General features: G+C 41.1%; 1 protein-coding gene across 3 annotated transcripts in view; it reads left to right on the top strand.

Annotated features, from left to right (window-relative positions):
- Window positions 1–12,515, top strand: part of LOC120535076 (noelin) — a 155,272-nt gene that overhangs the window by 87,077 nt on the left and 55,680 nt on the right. The window contains exons 1-3 of one of the 3 annotated variants that reach the window (XM_039762621.1): window positions 16–768; window positions 6,252–6,401; window positions 9,645–9,800. In XM_039762621.1, coding sequence (XP_039618555.1) covers window positions 619–768; window positions 6,252–6,401; window positions 9,645–9,800 — 456 coding nt within the window. In that variant the 5' untranslated portion in view covers window positions 16–618. Of the gene's footprint in view, window positions 1–15; window positions 769–3,093; window positions 3,113–6,251; window positions 6,402–9,644; window positions 9,801–12,515 lie in introns of those variants that run through there. The other 2 variants (XM_039762623.1, XM_039762622.1) reach the window with 2 other exon arrangements.

The following is a 12,515-nucleotide window of genomic DNA, read 5'->3' as shown; positions in this document are numbered from 1 at the left end:
CATGTGAGGAAGCATTTAACACCGCGTGATGAGCAACAAGCCCGGTAAAGCTGCTCATCTCTTCCGAGCTCCTCTGGGGGGACGCGCCCCGCGGGATTGTCCTCCAGAAGCTCAGCCAGCCTGACATCACATTTCGTTTTTGTTACATCGCTCCTTGGCACCACCTCCTTCTAATCCATTTCCAACTGCCCGTACTCACTCACTTTCACAACTCAGACCCCCCCACACCCCCTCCCCCCTTGTACAAGAAGAGGCAGGGGCAGACGGAGGGATTAATTCATTTCCAAAGAGCCGATGTGAAACGCGGGCAGCCGCAGCAACAAAGAACTCGTTAGAAGAAAAAAATCGCAGCGGCAGCGCTTGCGTGTGTGTTTGAGTCTCTCGGGCCGAGTGACTGGGAAAAGAAGCACAGATAGAGAGAGAGAGACAGAGAAAAAAGACGAGCGGCGAAGGAAGGAAAAAAGGATAGAGCGACGGCTGAATTGTTAGCGATGCCCAACGCGAGTCCGGCTATGCCAGGGGCAGCGGTGTTGCACCAAGCTCTGCAAAACATGGATTACAAGCAAGGTCTTACTGAAGGCACAGAATGAAGGTTTTTTGGAGGAGCAGGAAGCAGAGATGTCGGTGCCTTTACTTAAAATTGGGGTTGTGCTAAGCACCATGGCAATGATCACCAACTGGATGTCGCAGACCCTGCCATCCCTAGTTGGACTCAACACCACTAGGCTAACTGCGGCGAGCGGGGGTAGCCTGGATCGGAGTACGGGAGTAAGTTGGCAGCGGTTTCTTCTTCTTCTTTTGTAATATCTACCCCTATGTACCCCTTGAATGTATCGTGCGTTACAGTACCGGGATCGGTTAAGGAATCATTAGTTGTAGCAGTTTAAGTGTACGGGGTCTCACTTGGGGATAGTTTCCCCTTACAATACAGACTGGCATGGCGCCATTTAATTCACCGTTTTGGGAGTAAGCGAAGATTTTATTTCCGAGCATTTGCTTCATCTAACAATTCATGTGAGCTTCTCGCATTGAAATATAACCGTTAACAGAGAATGTGCTCTGATACGACAAACACACGGGGACACACACGGGGACACACATGCAGAGAACTCGGCGCTCATTAATAGCTCGGCATCTGAAATATAAAAGAAATTCAAAATAGTGGAGAGCTTGAAAATGCAAGTATTACTAGTGCCGTTTGTTGGAAAAGTAGGCACGGTGTGACCACCTCCTTTGCTTCCGGGCATTATTAATGTATGTATTCTTTTAATTCACTTGATACCCGTCACTTTGGTTGAAGCGCACGGTGTATAATTCAAAAATGACACTAACATGTTTTATTTTAATTATGACGATGCTGATAATGTTAAGAATATTATTATTATTATTAAGTATTAGGGTTCCATTTGTTATGTTTTAAAGGACTGTTGTACTTGAGCTTTCCAAACACACTTTGAGCGCGCGTTAATTAACTGTTGAAAAAAAAGACATCTTTAGCCCATTGAGTCCTCTGCCCCACCCCTTGTATATGATATGTCCCCTTTGCGTCTACGAAGGACATGTTTTACTTTACTGATGTGCCATTTTTGGTAGAAAAAAAGAGTTTCTTAGGTGCACAATTAAAATAATGAAGAAAAAAAAAAAAAAAGAGTATCCCGACGACGCATAAATCTTAACAACCCAAGTTCGGTGACATCGAGCCTTCGTTCACTGCTGTACATATACTGTACAGGTTTAGTATCTAAATATGAACATTTAAAATTAATTATGACTCTGGAGTTCTTAACCATAAATACAAAGAAAGAAAGAAAGAAAGAAAGGTGCGATAGATAGATAGATAGATAGATAGATAGATAGATAGATAGATAGATAGATAGAAAGGCGCTATATAATAGATAGATAGATAGATAGATAGATAGATAGATAGATAGATAGATAGATAGATAGATATGAAATACGCTATATAGGTAAATCATTAACATATAAATAAACATTCAATATTACAGACAGATCTCTATAAAAATCACTACTTTCAGCAGAAATGCCATAAATAGATACGAAGTGCATCGTATAATAGATAGATAGAGTGAAAGGCGCTATAAGATAGATAGATAGATAGATAGATAGATAGATATGAAATACTCTATATAGGTAAATCATAAACATAAATAAACAGACATTTGTTCAATATTACAGACAGATCTCTATAAAAAGCACTACTTTCAGAAATGCCATAAATAGACACGAAGTGCACCGTATAATAGATAGATAGCTAGATAGATAGATAGCCCACTCGTCTATCTGTGTAATATGAAAGACATGAAATACAGTTGCACTGGATTTTTATTTATTTATTTATTCATTCATTTAATTATTTCTGCTCAAACTTATATGTGATCCCCAGACAGGCCGTCTCAAATTGGCCATTTATTGATTCGCAGGTGAGTTTTTTACCCTCTGCGTCTTATCGCTTTCTGTTTTCTACCCTTTCAGATTCCAGAGGCGAGACGGATTGCGGTCGCTTTATTTCTCAGCGGTGCAGGTGTTCTCGAACTCTCGGGCGCCTGTTTTTTTCTTTCCTTTTTCCTTTTTTTATCACAATGGGTTTTCACAAAACGTGTTGGTGTTTCTTGACTTGCAGACCACCGCTAGCAGCCTTAATTTTGTACGCAGAAAACGCTTTGAAATGCGAGCGGTGTAAAGGTTATTTGGAATGCACAGGGTGCGGGTGTGTGACAAAGGCCGTCGACTTAATGAGATCCCGAGCGCCCCCCGGAGCTTCCCAAAGGGCAAACCCCAGCGAATCCTCCTTTATGTTTTAATAATTGAGAGCGCGAGCCCCTGGAGCCGCTGCGGTGCGATTGAGCGCTCAGTAAGCCTGCGGTGAGCCTCCTGCTCGCCTCTCTCCGCTCCCTGCCTGGCATTGGAAGAGCGCCTCCCTTTCCGAGACTGATGGCATTTTGAGAAAGGCAGAGCAAGGGCACGCTATGGGAGGGGCGAGAAGCTTGCTGGTATCGCCATGTAGCATCGGTAAAGGAGCGGCGCGTACGGCAATCAGGTAACACGTGCTGCAAGCGTCCAGACCGCGGACGTCAAATGCCGCAGCTCTTTGGTAGGTTTTTCAGTTCTTTTCTTTATTTCGTTGTAACAAGGATAAACTGCAGACAAGACTACCAAACCATTCACACAATCCCAAACAATGCCTCATGAGGCTAATCGGCATACCCGAGCCCACCTTATTTGACTTGCAAACACGCCTCCGCTGTCAGGTAATCCCAGTCGAATGCGCACCTCCTCTCCGCATCACACAAGTTGTAGTGCGGAGGAATCTGCGGGATGCTAATGAACCCGCGGGCACGAGAGCTCGGAAAGTGAGACAACGGCGACAACGATTTTCTCAGTGCCAGAGAATCACACGAAAAACCTCGGGGAGATGCTAGGTACAAATCAGTTACACGGATGCCGTTAGATTGTGTTCGACATAGAAATGGCTGAGTAATGAGGACGCATCTGGAACTATTCCTAAATGGTTTTCTTTCTAAGCGTATTTCAAAAACTATATTGGGAGAAAAGTATCCCTAGTCGGAATCCCACCATCATCTAGAATAACACAGTCCTTAAATCTGTTGTAGCTGCAGCCTGTAGCGAACACACAATCTCAAACCCCCACCGTTTAATGCAGGGTCTCGGCGGACCGGAGCCTGTCCAAGCAGCGCTGAGCGCTATATGCAGATATCATTGGATCAGCATTACATTTTAGGTGATCTAGTAAGCAGCAAGTCAAGTTTTTACCCATGTTTTTTTTTTTTAATTCACTATTATGTATGTATGAATGTGCAAACTGGTGGAGAAAAACGAGGGACAGAAATGTATAAAAGATGAATGTTGGAGCCTAACATGCAAGATGGATGGAGGCACATACAGCAGAGGGACTGAGAGACAACAAGAGGAGAACCTCAGGATGCGACAGAGAAGACAAAGTGGGGGGACAGACGGCCATGAGCTGAATGTGGAGAGCAGGGAATAGATAGAGGGCGGTGTCAGAAGAAGATCATGTGCTTTTAAGAAGAGATCCATAGATAGAAAGATGGAGAGAAGAGGCACTATATATTAGAGAGATGAACAGAAATGACCATATGATTGATAGATAGATAGATAGATAGATAGATAGATATTTTGAAGCCATTATATAATCGACAGATATTAAACAGGCACTATATATTTGACAGATGGATACATAGATAGATGGTAAAGGCACTGTCTAACATACATAGCTAGATATGAAAGGCACTATATATTAGATAGATAAATAAAAATATGGTGTAATACAGATAAAATGAATATATTAGATAGACAACTGTGGTGGGCTGGCGCCCTGCCCGGGGTTTGTTTCCTGCCTGGTGCCCTGTGTTGGCTGGGATTGGCTCCAGCAGGCCCCCATGACCCTGTAGTTAGGATATAGCGGGTTGGATAATGGATGGATGGATGGATAGACAAGAAAAAGACTGTATAACATATAGATAGGTAAGAGATATGAAAGGTACTATATAGCATAAACTGATATATTGATAGGAAAAGTACTATAAGAGATATGAATATCCATCCATTATCCAACCCGCTATATCCTAACTACAGGGTCACAGGGTCTGCTGGAGCCAATCCCAGCCAACACAGGGCATAAGGCAGGAAACAAACCCCGGGCAGGGCGCCCACACTAGGGACAATTTAGGATCGCCAATGCACCCGACCTGCATGTCTTTAGGCTGTGGAAGGAAACCCATGCAGACACAAGGAGAACATGCAAACTCCAGGCAGGGAGAATCCGGGAAACAAACCCGGGTCTCCTAACTGCAAGGCACCAGTGCTACCCACTGTGCCACCATGCCGCCCGAAAGATATTTATTCATAGCATCTGTGTTCTGGTTCCCGATCTGATTATATGGGTGGTTACCTACCAGGTAACACATGTGGTTGGTGTACCAGTCAGCAATAATATATATATATATATATATATATATATATATATATATATATATATATATATATACACACACATACTGTATATATATATATATATATATGAGAGGCACACTATTCAAAATGGATAAATAATTAGAAAAGGCACTATATATTACATAAAGTAATAATTAATATAAAATGCATTAGATAGATAGATATGTGAAAGGCTCTATATGATAGACAGATAGATAGATAGAAGGTACCTTATATAATAAACAGATATGACATAATGACATAACTCTTCTTCTCGAGGTCATTCAAGTCACATTGTATGAAGTGAAGATCTGCTGGCCATGAAGTCCTCCCAGTCATCTCCTCCAGCTCTATAATTGGTGCCACGGCCCCCCCATTGATTCACACCGGGATGCTCAGGTTGCATATTTCAGTCGTTGGTATTTGGAGGTGACCGTTTGCAGCTCCTGTCCTACCACTCAGATTTATGAACCCGCAGCTTGGCATATTGATTATGTTGCTTGATAAACATTTCCCATTAGAATATTTTCCGTCCTTTTGCTGTTCTCCTTTTCTTTCCCAGGCTTTTTATTTTTCTAGCTTGCATGACATTAATTTCATCAGATCCTTTCAGGCTTCATTTTTTTTTTTTTTTTTGAAGAGTTCATGGCGAGCATATGGGTGATTTCAAAGAGGCAGATGGTTTATTATGTAATCATCTCTGATCATTTCCTAAAGTTTATATAAGAGCATTTAAAAATGAATTTATTTAATCAATGGAAATGAAACATCTCAGTGCCTGCAAATCTCTTGTCCACTTTGACCTCCATTACCATCATGCCATAATCTTGCAGATGGAGTCCATATTTTCCATTTTAGCAGCACAGCTCGCAGCTCCTGGCCCTTTGTCTGAGTCACTTCTGTGTGGAGTCTCCATGTTCTCCCCACAGTTTCTTCCCACCATGGAGAGACGCGGTTTGAAGTTTATCAGAGGTGCTTGGGTACCTCTGTGGCTCCCGTGTCCATGAGTGTTAAGGGTGGGTGTCACTCTCAGAGTTCGGGTCCACCCGCCTTCTGCTGTCTAAAAGTGCAGTAGAGCCTCTGCTAACTTGTCCTTGTCTTTATTCTGCCCTGTTTGTCCTTTTGTTTATCTGTCATATCCTGCTGATATTGATTTGTTTATTTACTCATTTGACTTTTCATGTCATCTCTGCCTCCTCTGTCACCCCTCTTGTGTCATTTTCTGTCCCCATCCTGCCACTGGTCTTCTGTGCTCTCAGGTGCTTCCAGCCAATCCAGAGGAGTCATGGCAGGTGTACAGCTCAGCCCAGGACAGTGAGGGCAGGTGTATCTGTACAGTGGTGGCACCGCAGCAGACGATGTGCTCCCGTGACGCCAGGACCAAACAACTGAGGCAGCTACTGGAAAAAGTGAGTCACCGGCGGGCCACAGACATGGGGGTGCTGTTTGGTGAGAGTGCAAGTAATAATAAAAATAATGATGATGATGATGTCTTTTCATTTGGCTCACTCACAGTTACTCATTAACTCACTCTCCCATTGACTTACTCACGTACTGTACTTGTTAATTTGCTAACTTTCTTGCTCACGCACTCATTCTCTTGAGCACTCTCTCTCTCTCCTTCACTTACTAATCACACACTGGATCACTCTTTTATGTACTTACCTTCTCACTGACTCACTTACTTTCACACTCAAAGGCTTACAAACTTGCAGTCTCACTCCCTTACTCTCTCTTTCTCTGTTGCCCATTATTGCTCATTTGCCTTCTAACTCACTCTCTTGGTCATAAACACATTCTTTTACTCATTCACCCACTTCTTGTCACTTTCTCACTGACATCCTCATTTGGTAACTATCTTGCACACTCCCTCACTTTCATGCTCTCTCTCTCACTAACTCACCCACACAGGCTCACTCTTGCTCACTAACCCTCTCTTTATCTCACTCTGTTGCTGAATCTGTCATTCATAAACTTACAGACTTGGACTCACTCTCTTGCTTATTGACTTTCTCATTTACTCACAAACCTTACTGACTCAGACACAGTTGTGACCACAACCACTTTAAGTGCACACTTTATTTCAGTAAAACATTTAAACCTTTGTATGTAATAAAGCGAGCAGTGCATCTGAAATATGAAAATCAAATAAAAACACGGTGGCATTTCTGGTATCTCTCACTTTGTGGGATTATTTTCAGACGTATTAAAGGGTGAGAATGTGCCCATGTGAGGTGTCAGGCCATTTCAGGACCTTGTCTATTATATAGCGCCTTTCAATGCTATCTATCTATCTATCTATCTATCTATCTATCTATCTATCTATCTATCTATCTATCTATCTATCTATCTATTATATAGTGCCTTTCAATGCTATCTATCTATCTATCTATCTATCTATCTATCTATCTATCTATCTATCTATCTATCTATCATATAGTGCCTTTCACATCTATCTATCATATAGTGCCTTTCACATCTATCTATCTATCTATCTATCTATCTATCTATTATATAGTGCCTTTCAATGCTATCTATCTATCTATCTATCAATCATATAGTGCCTTTCACATCTATCTATCTATCTATCTATCTATCTATCTATCTATCTATCTATCTATCATATAGTGCCTTTCACATCTATCTATCTATCTATCTATCTATCTATCTATCTATCTATCTATCTATCTATCTATCTATCTATCTATCTATCTATTATATAGTGCCTTTCATATCTATCTATCTATCTATCTATCTATCTATCTATCTATCTATCTATCTATCTATCTATCTATCTATCTATCTATTATATAGTGCCTTTCACATCTATCTATCTATCTATCTATCTATCTATCTATCTATCTATCTATCTATCTATCTATCTATTATATAGTGCCTTTCATATCTATCTATCTATCTATCTATCTATCTATCTATCTATCTATCTATCTATCTATCTATCTATCTATCTATCTATCTATTATATAGTGCCTTTCACATCTATCTATCTATCTATCTATCTATCTATCTATCTATCTATCTATCTATCTAAATTACCGAATTGAAGAGCGCGCCCGTGTGTCGTTGTGCCTTTTTCACGTTCGCTCCTCTATCGCCGATCCTCCATGTAATTTCAGATTCTGCGCTTTTCGGCGGCCCTTCTCGTTCCTGCGGATGTCCTTCCCGTGCCGCCCGCTCGGCGTTGTCTCTCCGATGCCTCCCGCCGCTTGAATTTCCCGCGCGCGCCCGCCCGCTTGATGTCACATCCTTCCTCCTTCAGCACCGCGGACAGCCCCGCTTTCGGAATTGTTTTCTGTCAATCTCACTTTCGTGCATTTGTTGATCCATTTTCTGTAGTGTTTTTCTTGTCTATCCTTCTAGATATCTTTATTTTTTATATAATGCCTTTCCTGCTGTGTGCTGGCGCCCTGCCCGGGGTTTGCTTCCTGCCTTGCGCCCTGTGTTGGCTGGGATTGGCTCCAGCCGACCCCCGTGACCCTGTAGTTAAGATATAGCGGGTTGGAGAATGACTGTGACTGATAGTGCTTTTCATTTCTATCCTCAATCTCTATACAGTACCTAGCTTTGTTATATAGTGCCTTTCCTGTCTGTTTTCAGTCCAGGTATTTAGCTCTGTTATAAGATCATTTTTATGTCTATCATCAACCTTGATATCCATCTGTGGAATGTAATGCTTCTCATTTCTGTTATATATCACCTTTCATGTTTATTTTCAATTTAAGTATCTAGATCATTTGCATTGCTCTTTCATATCCATCATCAGTCCGGATGTCCATCTCCTTTTTTTAGCGCCTTTCATGTCAATCTCCTTTCATATCCATCATCAGTGTATATTTCCATATCCTTTGTATAGCGCCTTTCACGTCTGTTTTCTTCCTAGATACCTTGCTCTTTTGTAGAGTGTGTTTCATATCTGTCTCTTTTATATTGTGCCTTTATATATTATTTCTATAACAGTTTTCATATCCATCATCTTTCCAGGTGTCCATCCCTTTTATGTAGCGTCTTTCAAGTCTCTCTTTATTCTAGATATATGTCTCTTTTTTATCGTGCCTTTCATATCCATATCACTTTGGACTGCTCATCGCTGCTGATGGACTTTTCTTCCTGGGTTTTAATTTTGCCCAGTTGTTCTTCTCGTGCTGAGACACACCATGTCTAAAGTTTAAATTCAGGCCCCATCATCCAGCTCTGGTGGTCTACCTGGATCACACTGGTGCTCTTGGAATATTTTTTCATATATACGTCTGGTGACTTCCTCATTTCTCCCCCTTTCTCTCCTATTTCAAATCCCTCAATATTTCTGTGTTGTTCAAACCAAATGCAAAGAGATCTGAAGCAGGATTCTGGCTCTCCCAATGCAGCTGGAGTCAGGATATTACACACTAAATCCTCGGATTTCTCCAGCTTATTCCCGGTGCTGCAGAGACTTTGCTAAACTGCACATCTGAAAAATTAATTTGGTTTTGATCTGCAGGCAATGCGAACAGATCCCAGAGATTGGGGCTGAGGAGCAGTGAAATGAAACTCCAGGATTTACTGGCTTTGGGTTCTGGAGATCTGGACGATGGCGGGCAGACCCCTTCAAGGTCACTTGCCTAATTTATTTGTGTTTTCTTGTCTCTTTTAAGGTGCAAAACATGACACAATCAATCGAGGTTCTGGACCGACGGACCCAGAGGGACCTCCAGTACGTCGAGAAGATGGAGACCCAAATGCGGGGTTTGGAATCCAAGTTCAAGCAAGTGGAGGAGAGCCACAAGCAGCACATGGCACGGCAATACAAGGTACGCTGAGTGCCCCCCCCCACACCCCTCCCTCCTCGCCCGCTGAATCCACTTTACCCCCGTTAGCTGGCTTGACTCCTTTCAGCAGTAACCCTTTCACCTGCCAGGTCAGTTTCATGAAGGCACCGAGATGGCACAAGTGTGGCATTGCCATTTAGAGTGCCCTCCTTTGTGTTCAGTCTCGTTTCCTTTATGGATTCATGTCTTTGTTTATTTACTGCCAAGGAGAAGATGATTTATTGATGACGTCCAGCCGTCTGTCAGCCCACTGCCTCTTTAAATGATGGCGGAGGTGCCAGCTTCTCCTTCCTAATTGGCACAGTTTCTATTATTAGCCTCCACTCGTAGTATTGACTGGATTGCCAGGGCCGCTTTTCACTGGGGCCTCATTACTGTGACTGACGGCTTTGAAGTTAGCGGGGCACCAGATGGCTTCCAAAATAAAAAAAAAAAGTGACCGCTACTGCTGGTGGGCTTCCCACATTTTACATTTAAGGGCAGCAGCATCCGAAAAGAGGAAAACTGCCAGCAGACAGTCTGGTGGGCCCCACGACAAGCAGCCATCCGGGTGCACCCGTTTGTACCCATGAGGAGCCCTGCTGTCCCTTTCGGAACTGTCACAAGGGCCAAAACTAAGGTGGCACCACTGCCCTTGTCTGACTGCTGTGTCCCACTGTAGGAGGGCACATTCATCTGAAAGGGGCTGAAAGGGCTTGATGGCTGCAGCAATGATCAGGCAAATAAAGGGGGCATCAGGTAGAACCAAAGGGGTGACTGGCATCATATGAAAGCATGGACAGGTGGATAGATTTGAAAGGTGCTATATAATAGACAGCTAGAAAGATAGGTAGGTAGGTAAAGGCACCACATAAGACTGATAGATAGGAAAGGCACTATATAACACAGATATTAATGTGAATGGCACTATCTGACAGGCAGACAGGAAAAACACAATTTAATCGATAGACAGACAGATGGGAAAGGCGCTATTTGATATTGATAGACATACAATTAGTGAAAGGTGCTATATAAGAGAGTAGATGAATAAAAGGCATGGTACAAATTAGAGAAAGAAATATATAAATGAAAAGTACTGTAGAAATATGGAAAGTAGAAAGATAATGAAAGACACTCTATGTGTAAACTAGATAGCTAAATGAATAATGATAGGCAATATATAAACTAGATATATAGATAGTGAAAGGTGCTATATATGTAAACTATACATCCACCCATCCATTATCCAACCCACTATTTCCTAACTACAGGGTCACAGGGGTCTGCTGGAGCCAGTCCCAGCCAACACAGGGCACAAGGCAGGAAACAAACCCTGGGCATGGCGCCAGCCCACCTCAGGGCACACACACACCCACACACCAGGGACAATTTAGAATCACCAATGCACCTCACCTGCATGTCTTTGGACTGTGGGATGAAACCCATGCAGATACTGGGAGAGCATGCAAACTCCACACAGGGAGGACCCGGGAAGCGAACCCACCTTACTGCGAGGCAGCAGCGCTACCCACTGCACCACCATGCCGGCCTATATGTAAACTAGACAAATATATATATATAAATAATGAATGTTAAATTAGACATGTAGTTAATTAAAGGGTCTATATAAACTAGAGAGATAGAGAATAAAACACTGTATAGACTAGATGTGTAAATAGATCATGGAAGGCACTATATAAACTAGACAGGCAGAAATGAAAGGCACACGATAGACAAATAACACAAGTCACTATATAAACTATACACATGGATAATGAAGGGCATAAAATAAACTAGACAACAGATAGATAGCTAGATAGATAAATACATAGAGTCACTATATGAGCTAGATGCCTAAATAAATAGATAAAAAGGCACTATAAACTAAATACCTAGATAAGTACACAATAAAAGGCATTATACAAATAATATAAATTATTAGATATAAAGATAATGAAATCCACTATATATAATAGATGCATTGACAATGAACGGCACTACAGTATATAAGCTAGATGTATGGATAATGAAATACACTATACTACACACATTGAGAATGAAAGGCACTATAAAAATTCGATAGAGAGCATTATATAAATAAGATATAAAGATAGGTAATGAAAAGCTCTAAATAAATTAAATACCTAGATATGAACATAATAAAAGGCTCTATATAAATTAGATATATAAATAATGAATAACAACGTTTATACTACGCACAATTACAACGAAAGGCACTATATAAATGCAATGCCTAGATAAGTACAATAAAATGTACTAGTTATAAATGTAATGAAATCCACTATATTACTAGATACATTAATAATGAAGGGCAGTAAGTAAACATTATTTGTAGGTAATGAAATAACACTATTTATACTACACACATTGATAATGAAAGGCACTATATAAATTAGACAGATAATAAAAATCATTATATAAAAGAGATAGACAGATTGATAATAAAAGGCACTATGTAAACTAAATGCCAAGATAAGTAGATAATGAAATGCAGTATATATACTAGACATATTCATAGATAGATAGACAGATATGAAGGGCACTATATAACAGATAGATAGATAGATAGGAAAGGCACTATATGATAGATAGATACATAGATGTGAAAGGCACTATATAATAGATAGATAGATAGATAGATTGATAGATATGAAAGGCACTATATAATAGATAGATAGATAGATAGATAGATATGAA

This window comes from Polypterus senegalus, chromosome 9 (assembly GCF_016835505.1).
Source record: "Polypterus senegalus isolate Bchr_013 chromosome 9, ASM1683550v1, whole genome shotgun sequence".
Taxonomy (NCBI): Eukaryota; Metazoa; Chordata; class Cladistia; order Polypteriformes; family Polypteridae; genus Polypterus; species Polypterus senegalus.
Note: the sequence above shows the minus strand (reverse complement) of the source record. Positions and strands in the feature narration are given on the sequence as shown.